Source organism: Dendrobates tinctorius, unplaced genomic scaffold (genome assembly GCF_039654945.1).
Source record: "Dendrobates tinctorius isolate UK_male_01 unplaced genomic scaffold, ASM3965494v1 ptg000013l, whole genome shotgun sequence".
Classification (NCBI taxonomy): Eukaryota; Metazoa; Chordata; class Amphibia; order Anura; family Dendrobatidae; genus Dendrobates; species Dendrobates tinctorius.
In genome coordinates this window covers 10,013,668-10,035,461 of record NW_027361681.1, presented here as the reverse complement: position 1 = coordinate 10,035,461, position 21,794 = coordinate 10,013,668, and the positions used below count along the sequence as shown (strand labels likewise).

The window sequence follows — 21,794 nt, the reverse complement described above, 5'->3', positions numbered from 1 at the left end:
AGCAGAACACACACCAGCCCCGTACACGTCTGACCTATGCTCACACAGCAGTTACATGCATTCACCCCCTCCCTCTGCACACAGATCACTGCTCCACACCCCAGCACCGCTCAGTCCCAGTGACGTCCGCTCGGCGGCGCTGTACACAGACTGTCACTATGACAGGGCCGCAGTCTCCCACCTTAGGCCCCCAGTGTCGACGCTTCCCGTTCCATCTGGAAATGCCTCTCAGCAGCTGCACAGATCCGGGAGCGGAACCTGTTGTGTGAAGCTCCAGTTGTAAGGGGGAAATAATTGACTGCTGCACTGCGTTCTAGTTTCCATAGAAACCCCAGCAGCTCTGCTTTGCCTCTCGGACTGAGCTTGAGTATAACTGAGCGCCGAGAAGTTAGTGGCGGTACCGGATCGCGGCTCAGAATCTCCCCGGTTCCGGGAACCGGCTGCTTTTTTAACAAGCGGCTCCATCGAACCGGGGAGAACCGGCCGAATCCCACCCCTGCCCTTATTCCTTGATGCATATAGGCACTTGCACTTTAGTGTTTTTTTTTATGGTACTATATTAATTAAATTTTTGTTTATACTATGTTAGTCCGTTTAAAATTTCTGCCAACGTTATGTGATTGGATTTTCTGCCATATTCGCTATACTGTATACTATACTGCCATATTTGCTATACTGTATTCTATTTGAGCATGGCTCAATGGTGATGTTGTTGGCCTATTTCTATTCTCGTCAGAGGTCCCTCACACGTTGAGGCACTTTGTTTATGTAGTTTTTATTATTTATATCAATAAAATATTGCTTTTAAATTTGGTCATTTGTCACTTGCATCACTACGGTCACTTATGTGAATTTCTGGTGGTGATACCTTTGATCCTATATAGTGTTTGTGACATATACCGTATAATCCTTTTTAGTGGAACAAAAACTTTTTGATATCATACAGCATATAATACAAGTCTGTTCTGTATGGAGAGCAGTCTATTGTATAGTATATAATACAAGTCTTTGCTGCATGGAGAGCTGTCTACAGTACAGCATATAATACAAGTCTGTGCTACATGGAGAGCAGTCTACAGTACAGCATATGATACAAGTCTATGCTGCATGGAGAGCAGTCTACAGTACAGCACATAATACAAGTCTATGCAGCATGGAGAGCAGTCTACAGTACAGCATATGATACAAGTCTATGCTGCATGGAGAGCAGTCTACAGTACAGCACATAATACAAGTCTATGCTGCATGGAGAGCAGTCTACAGTACAGCACATAATACAAGTCTATGCTGCATAGAGAGCAGTCTACAGTACAGTACAGCAGACAATACAAGTATGTGTAAGGAATTATGGAGAATCTGATAATGGTGATAAATCTGCTTGTGTCACCAACCACTGTGGTTCGTAAGTCCATCTATGAATTAGGAGACTCTGGATATAATTAGACCTTTAGGCCTCCAAAAGCTATGAAAGAAGAGCAGGGAATTGTGGGAGAACATGGGGACTATAAATGATGAGATGGTGAAGTCCTGGACAAAGGATCTATGGGAGGAGAAGGTGTGCATGTCAGGCAGTTCCGCCAAAGGCACATAGGTACTTCTATAACCATGTGTGACATTGGTGCGGGCTCAGCAGGTGCTGGTTACATGGTATGAATAGTGTGAACCACAGGGGGCCAAGTTAGGAAAAAAGTATAGAAGGAACATGAGTACGACCTTGGTGGTCCAGAACAACGGGTGTACACCTATGGCTTACACTAGTATTCATACCATGTAACCAGCCCCCATCCGTGTCACAGCCTGTTATGTAAGCACCTGTGCACACCTTCTCTGTCAGTGACTGGGTGTTGTGTGCGCTTAGTCCCCATGTGATGTGACACTGGCTCCAGCCCTCATGCATCATCTCCTACATGGGGAATTGCTGCTGGTGGGCCATATTGGGCTCACATCTGACTCGTGCTACGTATTCACACCTGCAGTTAACGGACACTACTCCTCCCCGTCACTCCGGTGTGCTCCCTGACATGCTGCACTGCCATCATGTACTAGATTCCTGCTTTTCTCTCCCTTGTGTATGTTCAGGATATCGTTAACCATTTGTGTCTCTATATACCTACGGTATCGGATGTTATGTAGGGTGGGCATATGCTCTCTTCAGTGCCAAAATGTAACCATTTGTGTCTCTATATACCTACGGTATCTGATGTTATGTAGGGTGGGCATACGCTCTCTTCAGTGCCACCATGTAACCATTTGTGTCTCTATATACCTACGGTATCTGATGTTATGTAGGGTGGGCATACGCTCTCTTCAGTGCCACCATGTAACCATTTGTGTCTCTATATACCTACGGTATCTGATGTTATGTAGGGTGGGCATACGCTCTCTTCAGTGCCAAAATGTAACCATTTGGGTCTCTATATACTTACGGTATCTGATGTTATGTAGGGTGGGCATACGCTCTCTTCAGTGCCACCATGTAACCATTTGTGTCTCTATATATCTACGGTATTGGATGTTATGTAGTGAGGGCATAGGCTCTCGTCAGTGCCACCATGTAACCATATGTGTCTCTATATACCTACGGTATCTGATGTTATGTAGTGTGGGCATACGCTCTCTTCAGTGCCAAAATGTAACCATTTGTGTCTCTATATACCTACGGTATCTGATGTTATGTAGGGTGGGCATACGCTCTCTTCAGTGTCATCATGTAACCATTTGTGTCTCTATATACCTACGGTATCTGATGTTATGTAGGGTGGGCATACGGTCTCTTTAGTGTCACCATGTAACCATTTGGATCTCTATATACCTACGGTATTGGATGTTATGTAGTGTGGGCATACGCTCTCTTCAGTGCCAAAACGTAACCATTTGTGTCTCTATATACCTACGGTATCTGATGTTATGTAGGGTGGGCATACGCTCTCTTCAGTGTCACCATGTAACCATTTGTGTCTCTATATACCTACGGTATCTGATGTTATGTAGTGTGGGCATACGCTCTCTTCAGTGTCACCATGTAACCATTTGTGTCTCTATATACCTACGGTATCTGATGTTATGTAGGGTGGGAATACGCTCTCTTCAGTGTCACCATGTAACCATTTGGGTCTCTATATACCTACGGTATCGGATGTTATGTAGTGTGGGCATACGCTCTCTTCAGTGCCACCATGTAACCATTTGTGTCTCTATATACCTACGGTATCTGATGTTATGTAGTGTGGGCATACGCTCTCTTCAGTGCCAAAATGTAACCATTTGTGTCTCTATATACCTACGGTATCGGATGTTATGTAGTGTGGGCATACGCTCTCTTCAGTGCCACCATGTAACCATTTGTGTCTCTATATACCTACGGTATCTGATGTTATGTAGGGTGGGCATACGCTCTCTTCAGTGCCACCATGTAACCATTTGTCTCTATATACCTACGGTATCTGATGTTATGTAGTGTGGGCATACGCTCTCTTCAGTGCCAAAATGTAACCATTTGTGTCTCTATATACCTACGGTATCTGATGTTATGTAGGGTGGGCATATGCTCTCTTCAGTGTCACCATGTAACCATTTGGGTCTCTATATGCCTACGGTATCTGATGTTATGTAGGGTGGGCATACGCTCTCTTCAGTGTCACCATGTAACCATTTGTGTCTCTATATACCTACGGTATCGGATGTTATGTAGTGTGGGCATATGCTCTCTTCAGTGCCACCATGTAACCATTTGTGTCTCTATATACCTACGGTATCTGATGTTATGTAGTGTGGGCATACGCTCTCTTCAGTGCCAAAATGTAACCATTTGTGTCTCTATATACCTACGGTATCTGATGTTATGTAGGGTGGGTATACGCTCTCTTCAATGTCACCATGTAACCATTTGTGTCTCTATATACCTATGGTATCTGATGTTATGTAGGGTGGGCATACGCTCTCTTCAGTGCCAAAATGTAACCATTTGTGTCTCTATATACCTACGGTATCTGATGTTATGTAGGGTGGGCATACGCTCTCTTCAGTGTCACTATGTAACCATTTGTGTCTCTATATACCTACGGTATCTGATGTAATGTAGGGTGGGCATACGGTCTCTTCAGTGTCACCATGTAACCATTTGGATCTCTATATACCTACGGTATTGGATGTTATGTAGTGTGGGCATACGCTCTCTTCAGTGTCACCATGTAACCATTTGGGTCTCTATATACCTACGGTATCTGATGTTATGTAGGTTGGGCATACGCTCTCTTCAGTGTCACCATGTAACCATTTGTGTCTCTATATACCTACGGTATCAGATGTTATGTAGTGTGGGCATACGCTCTCTTCAGTGCCACCATGTAACCATTTGTGTCTCTATATACCTACGGTATCTGATGTTATGTAGTGTGGGCATACGCTCTCTTCAGTGCCAAAATGTAACCATTTGTGTCTCTATATACCTACGGTATCTGATGTTATGTAGGGTGGGTATACGCTCTCTTCAGTGTCACCATGTAACCATTTGTGTCTCTATATACCTATGGTATCTGATGTTATGTAGGGTGGGCATACGCTCTCTTCAGTGCCAAAATGTAACCATTTGTGTCTCTATATACCTACGGTATCTGATGTTATGTAGGGTGGGCATACTCTCACTTCAGTATCACCATGTAACCATTTGTGTCTCTATATACCTACGGTATCTGATGTTATGTAGGGTGGGCATACGGTCTCTTCAGTGTCACCATGTAACCATTTGGATCTCTATATACCTACGGTATTGGATGTTATGTAGTGTGGGCATACGCTCTCTTCAGTGTCACCATGTAACCATTTGGGTCTCTATATACCTACGGTATCTGATGTTATGTAGGTTGGGCATACGCTCTCTTCAGTGTCACCATGTAACCATTTGTGTCTCTATATACCTACGGTATCTGATGTTATGTAGGGTGGGCATACGCTCTCTTCAGTGCCACCATGTAACCATTTGTGTCTCTATATACCTACGGTATCTGATGTTATGTAGGGTGGGCATACGCTCTCTTCAGTGCCAAAATGTAACCATTTGTGTCTCTATATACCTACGGTATCTGATGTTATGTAGGGTGGGCATACGCTCTCTTCAGTGTCATCATGTAACCATTTGTGTCTCTATATACCTACGGTATCTGATGTTATGTAGGGTGGGCATACGGTCTCTTTAGTGTCACCATGTAACCATTTGGATCTCTATATACCTACGGTATTGGATGTTATGTAGTGTGGGCATACGCTCTCTTCAGTGCCAAAACGTAACCATTTGTGTCTCTATATACCTACGGTATCTGATGTTATGTAGGGTGGGCATACGCTCTCTTCAGTGTCACCATGTAACCATTTGTGTCTCTATATACCTACGGTATCTGATGTTATGTAGTGTGGGCATACGCTCTCTTCAGTGTCACCATGTAACCATTTGTGTCTCTATATACCTACGGTATCTGATGTTATGTAGGGTGGGAATACGCTCTCTTCAGTGTCACCATGTAACCATTTGGGTCTCTATATACCTACGGTATCGGATGTTATGTAGTGTGGGCATACGCTCTCTTCAGTGCCACCATGTAACCATTTGTGTCTCTATATACCTACGGTATCTGATGTTATGTAGGGTGGGCATACGCTCTCTTCAGTGCCACCATGTAACCATTTGTGTCTCTATATACCTACGGTATTGGATGTTATGTAGTGTGGGCATACGCTCTCTTCAGTGCCACCATGTAACCATTTGTCTCTATATACCTACGGTATCTGATGTTATGTAGTGTGGGCATACGCTCTCTTCAGTGCCAAAATGTAACCATTTGTGTCTCTATATACCTACGGTATCTGATGTTATGTAGGGTGGGCATACGCTCTCTTCAGTGTCACCATGTAACCATTTGGGTCTCTATATACCTACGGTATCTGATGTTATGTAGGGTGGGCATACGCTCTCTTCAGTGTCACCATGTAACCATTTGGGTCTCTATATACCTACGGTATCTGATGTTATGTAGGGTGGGCATACGCTCTCTTCAGTGTCACCATGTAACCATTTGTGTCTCTATATACCTACGGTATCGGATGTTATGTAGTGTGGGCATATGCTCTCTTCAGTGCCACCATGTAACCATTTGTGTCTCTATATACCTACGGTATCTGATGTTATGTAGTGTGGGCATACGCTCTCTTCAGTGCCAAAATGTAACCATTTGTGTCTCTATATACCTACGGTATCTGATGTTATGTAGGGTGGGTATACGCTCTCTTCAATGTCACCATGTAACCATTTGTGTCTCTATATACCTATGGTATCTGATGTTATGTAGGGTGGGCATACGCTCTCTTCAGTGTCACCATGTAACCATTTGGATCTCTATATACCTACGGTATCTGATGTTATGTAGGGTGGGCATACGGTCTCTTCAGTGTCACCATGTAACCATTTGGATCTCTATATACCTACGGTATTGGATGTTATGTAGTGTGGGCATACGCTCTCTTCAGTGTCACCATGTAACCATTTGGGTCTCTATATACCTACGGTATCTGATGTTATGTAGGGTGGGCATACGCTCTCTTCAGTGTCACCATGTAACCATTTGTGTCTCTATATACCTACGGTATCGGATGGTATGTAGTGTGGGCATACGCTCTCTTCAGTGCCACCATGTAACCATTTGTGTCTCTATATACCTACGGTATCTGATGTTATGTAGGGTGGGCATACGGTATCTTCAGTGTCACCATGTAACCATTTGTGTCTCTATATACCTACGGTATCTGATGTTACGTAGGGTGGGCATACGCTCTCTTCAGTATCACCATGTAACCATTTGTGTCTCTATATACCTACGGTATCTGATGTTACGTAGGGTGGGCATACGCTCTCTTCAGTATCACCATGTAACCATTTGTGTCTCTATATACCTACGGTATCTGATGTTACGTAGTGTGGGCATACGCTCTCTTCAGTGTCACCATGTAACCATTTGTGTCTCTATATACCTACGGTATCTGATGTTACGTAGGGTGGGCATACGCTCTCTTCAGTATCACCATGTAACCATTTGTGTCTCTATATACCTACGGTATCTGATGTTATGTAGGGTGGGCATACGGTCTCTTCAGTGTCACCATGTAACCATTTGTGTCTCTATATACCTACGGTATCGGATGTTATGTAGTGTGGGCATACGCTCTCTTCAGTGCCACCATGTAACCATTTGTGTCTCTATATACCTACGGTATCTGATGTTATGTAGTGTGGGCATACGCTCTCTTCAGTGCCAAAATGTAACCATTTGTGTCTCTATATACCTACGGTATCTGATGTTATGTAGGGTGGGCATACGCTCTCTTCAGTGTCACCATGTAACCATTTGTGTCTCTATATACCTACGGTATCTGATGTTATGTAGGGTGGGCATACGGTCTCTTCAGTGTCACCATGTAACCATTTGGATCTCTATATACCTACGGTATCTGATGTTATGTAGTGTGGGCATACACTCTCTTCAGTGCCACCATGTAAAAATTTACTGGTGAAATGAAGATTTTTTACTTTTTCAACTTCACGTGTTCTGACCTTCTATGACCAAATGTTCGGAGTTTCCACAGTTGGGTTTCCCATAGCAGCAGCAGACACATTACACGATCCCATACCCTGGCGCCATCGCGGCAGGACTTCACCTGACTCCCGATGCCCCAGGTTGCTCCACCGCCTCGTTATATCGATGTACAGGATGTCGCCAGATGCCATGGAGAAGCTCCCACTGCTCAATTTACAGCTCCTGCAGAGAGAACACAAAGTGGCATCTCACCTTAAGACCACTACCACGGCTCTAACCTCCATCCACCACCCATGGTCTTCGCAGGTTATTCCCCCGTGGTTGTGTCCACACTGTCAGGACTGACAGATGACACATAAGCAGGCGCTCACCGACTATTTTCTACCAGCAGATGGGCGGCTCTGCTCACCCCACTTGTCTCCAGATCATCGGTAAAGGGATGGCCCCGACTCCTGAACATGAAGCTTCATCCATGTACTGTAAGATAGTTATTCAGCTCTTACAGATCTCTGCTTGCTGTCAGCGAATGGGAAAATTCTTGGTTACACCATAAACCACTACAGGTTCTCAACACAGTAATGAGCCATGGCGATAGAAACCCCCAACGGGGAGACGAGTATTTATGGGGACTATTTTTTGCAATAAAAAGTGTCTTTTAGAGTGTGATAGCTGCCAAACATAAAAACCCGCTAAAAGGCCTCTTTCACACGTCCTGACTTTGTTTAAATGCAGATTGCACATTTTCTGTTAGTACAATAAACCTCATTTGAATCCAGAAATATAACTGAGTCTATCAGTTATTAGAGATATGAAACTGAAATAGCTGTTTCAAAAACCAAAATTGTTATAAAGAAAAAAGGTTAACATTAATAGGGGTGCCCAAACTTTAACATATGACTATGTAAGTACCTGGATAAGAATGAAGTGATTAACCAGAGTCAGCATGGGTTTGTAAATGATAAGTCATGTCAGACTTACTTAATTTCCTTATATGACAGAATCACTGACTGGGTGGATCAGGGAAATTCTGTAGATAGCATATCTTGACTTCAGCAAAGCATTTGACAAAGTATCTCACACCATCCTTATTGAAAAAATGACTAAGTATGGAATGGACAAGGCAACTGTTAGGTGGATTCAAAACTGGCTTAGAGATTGGACCAAAGAGTGGTCGTAAATGGCTGCACATCCAGTTGGAAGAATGTCTCAAGTGGGGTACCACAGGGCTCTGTTCTGGGCCCTGTATTGTTCAACATCTTCATCAATGATTTAGATGAAGGAATTGAGGATAAACTGATTAAATTTGCTGATGACACAAAGCTAGGAGGGATAGCTAATACTAGAGAAGAGAGAGAGAGGATTCAAAAATATATAAATCAGGATGATGCCCACTTGATGCATGTTATGTGGGAGTGCGGGCACATTGGGGATTTCTGGAGGCAGACCCTGGGACTCATAGCCCAAGTATACCATATCACAATACGACCGTCACCTCGTCTATGTTTGTTGAATTTGTGGGAGGAGGGGGTTGACCCGGACTCTGCAGTGGCCCTGGGAATAGCACGCATCCTGTATCAGGCAAGAAAGATACTTGCATATCATTGGTTGGATCCTATGCCACCAACATTGTCAGAGCTTAAAAATAAACTAAATAATGTCATCAGATTGGAAAGGGGGGCTTATTTAAAAAGAAATGCATTAGGAAAGTTTTACAAAATTTGGCAGCCATGGATGGAGTCACCGGGTCTCCCCTCGGGCGCACTGGTACGGGATGCGATGTTGGACCAGTTGCTGTTGTGCTTGCGATGAGGGGATGCTTGGGGGGTGAAAATAAAGTCTAGTGCCCTTTGTGGCGAAGTAGATTTTGAGTGGCGCGGTGGGAGGGAGCTGGGGTGGATTGGACCTGATATCCGTGGGGGGCGGGGGGGGGGGCGAAATATGATGCGGAGTGGCGCGGCTGGCGGGGATGGTTTTCCCGCTGAAATGAGGCACTGATGTATAATTTTGATTTTTGTTTATTTGTGGAGCCATGTTGTTTATAGGCTCAATTTTATGCAAATATCTGTGTTTTGAGATTTCTTCTTTTTATTTATTCTTACACAGGAAGAGTTTTACCCTTTAAATAATATTTGCTCTCAATGTAAATTTTACTAGCTATATAAGATGTCATATTCTTTCTGTATTGATTCCTGAATGTTTAATAAAAAAGATCTGATTCAAAAAAAAAAAATATATAAATAAACTGGAGCAGTGGGCAGCAACTGACAGAATGGTTTTTAACAGGGAAAAATGCAAAGTACTACATCTGGGCAATAAAAATTAAAAAAGCATATACAGAATGAGAGGAATAGGGCTATGCAACAGCACATGTGAAAAAGACTTGGGTATACTAATAGATCATAAACTAAACATGAGTCAACAGTGTGATGCAGCAGCAAAAAAGGCAAATACAATTCTGGGATGTATTAACAGAAGCAAACAGTCTACATCACGTGAAGTCATTATTGCCCTCTACTCCTCTTTGGTGAGACCTCATCTGGAATACTGTGTCCAGTTTTGGGCACCACATTTTAAAAAAGATATCAACAAATTGGTGCAAGTTCAGAAAAAAGCGACCAGAATGGTGAACGGTCTGTAAACCTTGTCCTATGAGGAACGGTTACAGGATTTGGGAATGTTTAGCTTACGAAAAAGAAGACTGAGAGGAGACTTAATAGCTGTCCACAGATATCTCAAGGGCTGTCACATTGTAGAAGGATCATCTTTATTCTCATTTCCACAAGTAAAGACTAGAAGCAATGGGATGAAACTGAATGGGAGGAGACACAGAATAGATACTAGAAAAATCTTTTTGACAGTGAGGGTAATCAATGAGTGGAACAGGCTGCCACGAGAGGTGGTAATTTCTCCTTCAATAGAAGTTTTCAAACAGAGGCTGGACAGACATCTGTCTGGGATGATTAGTGAATCATGTTTTGAGCAGGGGGTTGGACCAGATGACCCAGGAGGTCCCTTCCAACATACAGTGGGTATGGAAAGAATTCAGACCCCTTTACATTTTTTGCACTTTGTTTTATTGCAGCCATTTGATAAATTCAATAAAAGTTCATTTTTTTCTCGATGTACACTCTGCACCCCTGTGATGGTGTGATATGCTATGTGGATGTCATTTTGTGTATATTTCTATTTCACTTGTTTTCATAGTGTTTTTCTTGATGCCCTGTGGGTCTACAGCCTGACTGTGTCTGTCTCTTGATGACCCCCTGTAGTGCATTAATCCCCAAGGCTCCTTTGTTCTCCTCTGGGAGGCCTGGAAACCGCCCCAACCTGGACACAAGGAAGGGGGTGGGGAGAACAGGAGCTGGGCAAGTCAGTTCCTGTTTGGAGTGGATCGTGTAAAGACTGCACTTCAGAGAGAAGGACCCATTTTTATCCTCTGGTGCTAGTTTTGGAATCTTGTCTCCCTGGACATTTTATCCTGTTACTGGACTACATTCTTTTTCTGGACTATTGTATCCTCAGTGTGGTGGATTGTTTATGGACCTTCTAATTTTGCCTGTAATAAAGGTCTTGGGATTGTTCACCCTTCCCTCGCTCTGTTGATTGTGTGGTATCGGAGAAGGACCCCGTGACAACCCCATTTTGACTGAAAAAAAGAGAAATGCAGACATTTTTGCAAATTTATTAAAAAAAAAAAAAAAAAGTATTCAGACCCTTTGCTCAGACACTCATATTTAATTCACATTCTGTCCATTTCCTTGTGATTTCCTTGAGATGGTTCTACTCCTTCATTGGAGTCCAGCTGTTTTAGTTAAACTGATAAGACCTGATTTGTAAAGGCACACACCTGTCTATACAAGACCTCACAGCTCACAGTGCATGTCAGACCAAATGAGAATCATGAGGTCAAAGGAACTGGCCAAGGAGCTCAGAGACAGAATTGTGGCAAGGCAAAGATCTGGTCAAGGTTACAAAAGACTTTTTGCAGTACTCAAGGTTCCTAAAGGGCATGTCACACTAAGAGATATCGCTAGCAATATCGCTATAACTAGTGACGTTATAGCGATATTGCTAGCGATATCTCTGTGTCTGATACTTACCTACGACCGGCTCCCACCGCTGGTTATCGCTGATCGCGCGAGAACGTTCAGGACTGTTTCTCGTCGTCAGCTTCCTGCGGCGCTTCCTGCTGTGAAGACGAGCGACGCGTGGAGCCGGGCGGGAGGACGCAGGATCGCCAGGTGTGACAGATAAGTAGCGATCCCCGTCCCCAGCGATGTCGCTAGTGAGATCTGCCTATGTGGCAGCTCACTAGCGACTACTTAGCGATGTACCAGCGATCCTGACCGCGTCATATCGCTGGTCGGGATCGCTGGTACATCGCTAAGTGTGACAGTACCTTAAGAGCACAGTGGCCTCCAAAATCTTTAAATGGAAGACGTTTGGGACCACCAGACGTCTTCCTAGACCTGGCCGTCCAGCCAAAATGAGCAATCGTGGGAGAAGAGCCTTGGTGAGAGAGGTAAAGAAGAACCCCAAGATCACTGTGGCTGAGCTCCACAGATGCAGTAGGGAGATGGGAGAAAGTTCCACAACGTCAACTATCACTGCAGCCCTCCACCAGTCGGGTCTTTATGGCAGAGTGGCCCGACGGAAGCCTCTACTCAGTGCAAGACATATGAAAGCCCGCATAGTTTGCTAAAAAATACATGAAGGACTCCCAGTCTATGAGAAATATGATTCTCTGGTGTGATGAGACAAAGAGAGAACTTTTTGGTGATAATTCTAAGCGGTATGTGTGGAGAAAACCAAACACTGCTCATCACCGGCTCAATACAATCCCAACAGTGAAACACAGTGGTGGCAGCATCATGCTATGGGGGTGTTTTTCAGCTGCAGGGACAGGACTACTGGTTGCAATTGAAGGAAACATGAATGCAGCCAAGTACAGAGATATCCTGGATGAAAACCTCTTCCAGAGTGCTCTGGACCACAGACTTGGCTGAAGGTTCACCTTCCAACAAGACACTGACCCTAAGCACACAGCTAAAATAACAAAGGAGTGGCTTCACAACAACTCTGTGATCATTCTAGACTGGCCCAGCCAGAGCCCTGACCTAAATCCAACTGGGCATCTCTGGAGAGACCTGAAAATGGCTGTCCACCAACAACCTGACGGAACTGGAGAGGATCTGCAAGGAAGAATGGCAGAGTATCCCCAAATCCAGGGGTGGAAAACTTGTTGCATCATTCCCAAGAAGACTCATGGCTGTACTAGCTCAAAAGGGTGCTTCTACTCAATACTGATCAAAGGGTCTGAATACTTATGACCATGTGATATTTCAGTTTTTCTTTTTCTACTAAATTTGCAAAAAATTTCTACATGTTTTTTTTCAGTCAAGATGGGGTGCAGAGTGTACATTAATGAGGAAAAAAATTAACGTTATAACGTTAAGCCATGAAAATAAATTAAAAAAATATCACATTTTCCCTACAAAAATGTTATTTTAGCCCCATTTTTTTTATTTTCACAAGGATAACAGGAGAACTTGCACCATACAATATTTTGTGCAATTCCTCCTGAGCACGCCGATACCCCATATGTGGGGGAATACTACTTTTGAGGCAGAGTACAAAGCTCAGAAGGGAAAAAGCACCATATTGGAGTTCAGATTTTGCAGGAATGGTTTAAGGGTACGATGTCACATTGGCAGAGCCCCTGAGGTGCCAGAACAACCGAAACCTCCCATATGTGAACTCATTTTACAAACTACACTCCCCAATGAATTAATCTCGGGGTGCAGTGATCATATTGACACCACATGAGCCTTACAGTATTTTATACCATTGAGCGGTGAAGAAAGAATAAATTAAATTTTTACCACTAAAATGTTGTTTTAGCCCCAAGTTTTTAATTTTTCTAAGAGCTAATAGGATATTTTTTTACAATATACTGAGGTCCATTATTTCTCCTGAGTGCGCCAATATCCTACATGTAATTGGGAAATCTTTTTCAGGCACAGTGCAAAGCTCAAAAGGGAAGGAGCGCCAGATTTTACTCTTATGGTTTACAGGTGCCATGACCCACTGGGAGAGCACCTGAGGTGCATCCACAGTGCCTCCATCTGCCTCATTATAGGAAATCTTCCGTCAGAGGTTCCATCTGAATCACGTATTTCAAAGATTTACATGGAAACCCCGATGTAAGCGCTCAGCGCAGAGCGCAGGATAAATGTGCGACTAGCCTTACTGCTATCTTTGGGAGGCAGAATGAAAAAATCAACAGCAGCTGAATAGGTTTTATTATTACACAACTTTATTCTTCGGGTCGGTGCAATTACAGTGATACCAGATTTATATCATTCTTTAATATTTGTCTGCTGTTGCACACTAAAAAATGCTTTTTATTACAAAAACAAGTTTTTGCATCACCATATTTTGAGAGCTATAATTTTTCCATATTTCACCCGAGTCATGCGAGGGCTTGTTTTTTGTGGGACAAGTTGACGTTTTTATTGGTACCATTTTCGGACACATTAAATTTTTTTTATTGCTTTCCATTCCGATTTTTGGGAGGCAGAATGATTAAAAAAAACAGCAATTCAAGATTTTTTTTTAATGTCGTTCCGCATCTGATAAGATTGATAAGGCAGTTTTATTTTTCAGGTCAGTACGATTACAGAGATATCTCATTTATATCATTTTTTTACTTTTTGGAGCTTTTATGTCAGAAAAACTATTATAGAAAAAATAATTATTTTTGCATCCTGTGATAAAACACTCCGGGATCGCCTTTGCTGGGGTCAAAGGTCATGTGCATTCAGCATGAAACTCAGGCGCAGAGCGGGGATTCGTGTATAACTGACCCTGGGTCAGGTTTATTAACGGTGAAAGCAATGCAAAAGGAAATAAAACATAAAACAAATCCTTGCCTGTCCGGCACTAACTAAACAATGGACAACCTAACTACCAACTGGCGGGCTTCTCCCGTCCAGCCAAACCACAGTTGCAGTGGGCACTGCTTCCACTCACGTGTGTGTCTCTCACACAGACAGGCTCTCTGTGTTCCCAGGCTGAGACACTCACACAACCACCTTGAATCCTTATATATCCACCTCCCATTATCCATTAGTAAGCAGGTGCGATACTGACCAGACTAGGCCACATAGGAGAGGAATCTGGGCGAGATATACCTGCCCTCATCCACTATTCCCACATGATTCTCACATATCCCCCCCTTCTGCTCAGACCACTCTGGTCGAGCAATGACACCCGCCAAACAGTGCACTCGGGACAGGGCATCTGCATTCCCATCTGTACTCCTGGGCGGTGCTCCACCGTAAAAGTGTAGGCCTGCAGGGCAAGGAACCACCGGGTCACCCGGCTATTCCGTTCCTTGTTCAAGTGCATCCACTTGAGAGGGGCATGGTCAGTGATCAGCCTGAACTTTCGGCCCACCAGGTAATATTTGAGGGCTTCTAGAGCCCACTTAATGGCGAGGCACTCTTTTTCTACGACTGCATACCTTTGCTCGTGTTTATTCAGCTTCCTGCTGAGATAGAGGACTGGGTGTTCCACTCCGTCCCTCACTTGTGAGAGTACGGACCCGATACCGGTATCAGAGGCATCCGTTTGTACCACAAACTCGCTGTGGAAGTCCGGAGTCACCAGTACGGGCTGAGAGCAAAGTGCCCGTTTTAGGCTATGGAAGGCTTCTTCAGCCGCTAAACTCCATTTAATCATGACGGAGTCTTTCCCTTTTGTAAGATCCGTCAGGGGGGTAGCGATGGCTGCAAAATTGGGTATGAACCGACGATAATAGCCGGCGATCCCCAGGAAGGCTTGCACCTGCTTCTTGTTAACAGGTTGTGGCCAGTCCTGAACCGCCTGAATCTTATCAACCTGGGGTTTAACAACACCCCTCCCAATTACATACCCCAAATACCGGGCTTCTTCTAGCCCGATGTGACATTTCCTGGGGTTCGCGGTTAGACCTGCCTCCCACAGGTCGTCAATCACAGCTTGTACTTTTTGGAGATGAGTCTCCCAGTCCAAGTTGTAAATGACAATGTCGTCCAAATAGGCCGAAGCGTACTGCCTATGTGGCCTCAGGACTCGATCCATCAGTCTCTGGAAGGTCGCCGGTGCCCCGTGCAGTCCAAACGGCATATACACATACTGAAATATACCTTCCGGCGTAGCAAACACCGTCTTTTCTCTGGCAGCCTCCGCCAGAGGGATCTGCCAATACCCCTTTGTTAGGTCTAGGGTCGTAATATACCGTGCTTTTCCTAATCGATCTATTAACTCGTCGACCCGGGGCATAGGGTAGGCATCAAATTTTGAGACCGCATTCAGTTTCCTGAAGTCATTGCAGAACCGGATGGTGCCGTCCGGTTTAGGAATTAGCACAATCGGGCTGGACCACGCACTGTGCGATTCCTCAATGACTCCTAACTCTAACATTGCCTTCACTTCTCGGGAAACGGCTTCACGGCGCGCTTCCGGGATTCGGTAGGGCTTTACGTGAACTGTGACACCAGGTTCTGTTAAGATGTCATGTTTCATTAGCATAGTCTGCCCGGGTTTTTCTGAGAAAAACTTTTGGTTGTGAAGTAGAAACTGCCTGACCTCAGTCTTTTGCCGCTCCGAGAGAGTCTCTGCAACCCTTACCTCCGGTACGGTATGCGAGCAGACAGGACGGGCCAGCTCCGCTGACAAGGCAGACCGATCCTTCCAGGGCTTTATCAGATTTACATGATAAATCTGTTCAGGTTTCCGTTTACCTGCCTGGTACACTTTGTAGTTTACTTCACCAACTCTTTCCTTGATCTCAAAGGGGCCCTGCCACTTTGCCAGGAACTTACTGTCCACCGTGGGGACCAGGATCAACACCCTATCTCCGGGTGCAAACGTACGGATCTTGGCGCCCCTATCATAGATTCTTTTTTGGGCTCCTTGAGCCTGCATCATGTGTTCTTTGACGATAGGCATAACAGCCGCAATACGGCCCTGCATTTGTGTGACGTGATCTATCACTGTTTTAAATGGAGTGACCTGACCCTCCCAGGTTTCTTTTGCAACGTCTAACAGTCCGCGAGGACGTCGGGCGTACAATAACTCGAAAGGCGAGAATCCCGTGGAAGACTGGGGTACTTCCCTGATGGCAAAAAGCAAATACGGAAGTAAATAGTCCCAGTTCTTCCAATCCTTGTCTATCACCTTTCTCAGCATCTGCTTCAGAGTTTTATTGAACCGTTCGACCAACCCGTCTGTTTGAGGGTGATACACGGATGTGCGTAACGGTTCGATTTGTAACAATCGGCAGAGCTCCTTCATTACCCTGGACATAAAGGGGGTCCCATGGTCGGTGAGTATCTGTTTTGGTATACCGACCCGACTAAACACATGCACCAGTTCCTTGGCAATCGTCTTGGTGGCCGTGTTACGCAAAGGGATGGCCTCCGGGTAACGAGTGGCATAATCCAAGATGACCAGGATATGTTGGTGTCCAAGTGCAGACGGTGGAAGGGGCCCAACTAAATCCATCCCAATCCTCTCAAACGGGACTTCAATAATAGGTAGGGGTACCAAAGGGCTACAGAACCGGGGCTTAGGTGCAGAGGCTTGGCAGTCAGGACAAGACTCGCAATATACACGAATATCATGATGCATGCCTGGCCAAACAAAACAGTGTAATATCCTTTCGGTGGTTTTCTGGACTCCCAGGTGACCTCCCATCACATGTCCGTGGGCCAGGTCCAGCACCTGCCGCCGGTAGGGTTTTGGCACGACTAATAGTTGCACCGTATCTTCCCCCTTTTTCTCTATCTGATAGAGTAAATCATTCTCCAGAACCATGTAAGGATATGCCAGCCTAGAGCCAGGTTCTACGGGTACCCCATTTATCACTTTTACATTTGTCCTAGCCTTAGAAAGGGTAGGATCCTTTATTTGCTCGCTTTGGAAGTCATCTTTCTGAACTTCTAAATCCGGCAAACGGGGAGGTGGACGGCTGTCGGCCTCCTCCTCTTCCCCGGTCTCCTCATTATCACCCGCCATGACTGAAAACGGGAACTGCAGGTCATCTCCCGCAGACTCTTCCCCCGAGTCTTCCGGGGAGACCTCTTCCAGGGGTTCGGGACCCACACGCTCCCTGGGAGAAGAATCATGTACACTATTACCCGAGGGCATCAACTGATTCTCCCACAATTGCCAGAAGTGGGGAAAATCCCGGCCCAGGATAACATCATGCAATAACGCCGGGACGAGTCCCACTTTATGTTGCACAGACCCATAGGAAGTAGTAATGCATATGACCGCGGTGAGGTACGAACAGGTGTCTCCATGCACACACGTTACAGAAAATTTGTCTGATGGTCCAGTCGGGGCTGACACCAGACTGGCCTTCACCAGAGTCACCACACTTCCCGAGTCTAACAATGCCACCACATTTTTGCCATCAACAGTTAAATCACACAAGTGTTTTTCCACATCCTTTTGACCGGCATTCACACTCACTACCCGTGCAACCATAGACATGCGGTTTTTAGAGTCTGTGACGTCGCACTGCATGGGTTCAGTAGTGAGCGGACAGTTCGCAGCAATATGTCCCATCTCTTGGCAGCGGAAACACCTAACGGGCCCCTTGCTTAGACCATAGTTCGTTACTCTCGGCCTCGCAGTGCGGGCAGTCCCGTTTTCCTCCCCCACTGTCTTAGGGATTTTTCCATCTCCCCTATTCCCTGGAACAGTCTTACCGGTTCCACGTGAAGATGATGAAGAACGAGGTGGGGTAGCGTCGTCTCGGAGTCCTTCCGCCACGGAGTAACGTTCAACCAGATCCACCAGTTGATCTGCCGTCGTAGGATTTCCATGGCTTACCCACTTCCTCAGGGCTGGCGGTAGAGCTCTCAGGTACTTGTCCATGACGACTCTCTGGATTATCTCTGGCGCTGTCAACACCTCGGGTTGTAGCCACTTCTTCGTCACGTGGATCAGGTCGAACATCTGGGACCGCGGTGGTTTATCCGGCTGATAAGTCCATTGATGCACTCTCTGTGCCCGGACAGCGGTCGTCACTCCCAGCCGGGCCAAGATCTCGGCTTTCAATTTGTCAAAGTCCTGCGCAGCTTCAGGTTCCAGGTCATAATACGCCTTTTGGGCCTCACCGGAAAGAAACGGGGCAATCAGGCCGGCCCATCGTGCCTTCGGCCATTTTTCTCGCACCGCCGTCCGTTCAAACGTGGTCAGGTATGCCTCGACGTCATCTTCGGTCGTCATCTTCTGCCAGTACCGACTCACGTGAATCACTCTCGACTCGGCTTCCAGGTTAACCTCCTGTAGGCTTGCCAGGCGCTGCGCCACCTGCTGGAGAAGCGAACGATCGGTAGCTGTCATGTCCACCAACTCCTTCAGCTGAGCCATCATCACCCGATTAGCTTCTTGCTGGACGGCGGTGGACTGTACCAGCGCTTTCACCACGTCCTCCATGCTCATGCTTGCAACGTGTTGCCCGCGTTCTCCACCACAATGTGATAAAACACTCCGGGATCGCCTTTGCTGGGGTCAAAGGTCACATGCATTCAGCATGAAACTCAGGCGCAGAGCGGGGATTCGTGTATAACTGACCCTGGGTCAGGTTTATTAACGGTGAAAGCAATGCAAAAGGAAATAAAACATAAAACAAATCCTTGCCTGTCCGGCACTAACTAAACAATGGACAACCTAACTACCAACTGGCGGGCTTCTCCCGTCCAGCCAAACCACAGTTGCAGTGGGCACTGCTTCCACTCTGCGTGTGTGTCTCTCACACAGACAGGCTCTCTGTGTTCCCAGGCTGAGACACTCACACAACCACCTTGAATCCTTATATATCCACCTCCCATTATCCATTAGTAAGCAGGTGCGATACTGACCAGACTAGGCCACATAGGAGAGGAATCTGGGCGAGATATACCTGCCCTCATCCACTATTCCCACATGATTCTCACAATCCCTTTATGCTGGAGCTGTATGGCGGCTTGTTTTTTTGCGGGACAAGATTACATTTTCAGCGGTACCATGTTTATTCATATTAATCTTTTTGTTCACGATTTATTCCTCTTTTTGTTCAGTATGATAAAGCATTGTTTTTTGCCTTGCTTTTTATTTTTTCTCACTAAAGGGGTTAACTATTGAGACCCTTTTATAGGTCAGGTTGTTCTGGATGTGGCAATACCAAATGTGTACTTTTGTTTGTTTGTTTTTTACTTCCATAAAAATATATGTTCTTGGGTACAATATATTTAGATTTATTTTTATTTTGCATATTTTTACAATTTTTTTAAACTTTTTAAAAACTTTTTTCTATTTTGTCCCACAATAGGACTATTGTTGTGAGTTCATTTTCCCCTTCATTACTGAGGCCCGAGGAACTCCCTCTTCTGGTGAAGAAAGGTAGTGAGCCTGATTGTCAAACACCTGGGGCTGATGATGATGACTGGCTGAGTGGAGTTAATGACTGGATATAAGGCTGCCGACGCCCTTCTGGCCTGCGGGTGATTTCTCTGTGGATTTCTAGGAAACCAGTCTGATTCCTGCTCATCTAAAGCTAAGATTTCTGCTTTGCCTTTTTGCATTAATGTTTTGTTTTCCTTGCTTTTCTGGATTCTGCCATTCCCTGCTGGGGTGAGCTGAATCTCCTTTTGCCTGTTGCTCTGTCTTCAGAATATTCCTGAGTACTGACATAGCTTTTTTGAAGCCTAGCGTCTTCAGGGCCTTTTCTACTGTCAGTTGGTTGGCTCTTATTTTCATAGGGTTTTTCACGGATTGCAGACAGCAGCCTTCCTGTCCTTTCCTATCTAAGCTAGCGTGGGCCCCATCTTTGCTCAGTCTATCTTTCTGTCTGTGTTTTGTTCTTTCTTCTTGCTTCACCGTCATTATATGTGGGGGGCTGCCTTTTGCTTTGGGGTCTGCTCTGGGGCAGTTTAGATTTCCCTTTCTGTCTTTAGGCTATGTAGTCCTCCGGCTGTGATCGAGGGGCCTAGGGCATCGTAGGAGCTCCCCACGGCTACTGCTAGTTGTGTTGATAGGTTCAGGGGTCTGCAATCCGATAGCTGCCAACTTCTCTGGTTTTCTGGACTTAGCTAGCATTTCCATTTTTGCCTCCTACGGTGACTCAATCATAACAGAATCACCCGCCATACCGCAGATTCTAGGGTACTCAATAGCAGGAAAGAATTGTATAAAAAAAAAAAAGTGTGTATATTTTTTCCTCTATATCTCTGAGGCCGTAGGGGGAATTTTTTTTTCTCTCAATGGAGATAAAGCAATTGTCTGATCGTGTGGAGCAGCTCGCTGCGGAAGTGCGGGGAATTTCCGCCTACCTTGCTCATTCACATGCTGCTGAACCAAAGATTCCTACACCTGATGTATTTTTTGGGGATCGGTCTAAATTTTTGAATTTCAAAAATAATTGTAAATTATTTTTTGCCTTGAAGCCTAACTCGTCAGGGAGCTCCGCACAGCAGGTTAAAATTGTCATCTCTTTGCTGCGTGGCGATCCCCAGGATTGGGCGTTTTCTTTGAAACCAGATGATCCTATTCTGACTAATGTGAACGCATTTTTTCAGGCCTTGGGGTTGTTGTATGACGAACCTAATGCCATTGATCAGGCTGAAAAGACCCTGCTGGCATTGAACCAGGGTCGTGATTCTGCAGAATTGTACTGTCAAAAATTCCGAAAGTGGGCAGTACTTACTACCTGGAATGATAATGCCTTGGCTGCTCTCTTTCGGAAGGGGTTGTCAGAAGCCATAAAAGATACTATGGTGGGATTTCCTGTTCCCTCTGGTCTTGACGATTCTATGTCTTTAGCCATTCAGGTTGATCGGCGTTTACGCGAACGCAGAGCTGCACGAGAGGTGTTGCCACCTGTTGAACAGATGTCTGAACCTATGCAATGTGATAGAGTTTTTTCCAGAGAGCAGCGTCAGGAGTTCAGAAGGCGTAATAAGTTGTGATTTTTCTGTGGAGATGCCTCGCATATTATTTCTGTCTGTCCTAAACGTGAGAAACGCTTTGCACACACGTTTTCTGTTGGTGGTGTTCAACCTAAGTTTCTTCTGGCTATTACTCTGATCTGCTCCCTGTCCACATTTTCCGCCAAGGCTTTTGTGGATTCAGGAGCAGCTCTAAACCTAATGGACTTGGATTTTGCTAAACGTTGTG

The 21,794-nt window shown here is 45.2% G+C and overlaps 1 protein-coding gene across 2 annotated transcripts in view; it reads right to left on the bottom strand.

Moving 5' to 3' along the window:
* The window catches only part of TTLL11 (tubulin tyrosine ligase like 11), a 106,457-nt gene that overhangs the window by 35,632 nt on the left and 49,031 nt on the right, over positions 1 to 21,794 (bottom strand). Inside the window, exon 8 of one of the 2 annotated variants that reach the window (XM_073558733.1) lies at positions 7,601 to 7,805. In XM_073558733.1, coding sequence (XP_073414834.1) covers positions 7,604 to 7,805 — 202 coding nt within the window. In that variant the 3' untranslated portion in view covers positions 7,601 to 7,603. The remainder of the gene's footprint in view (positions 1 to 7,600; positions 7,806 to 21,794) is intronic. The other variant, XM_073558725.1, reaches the window with a different exon arrangement.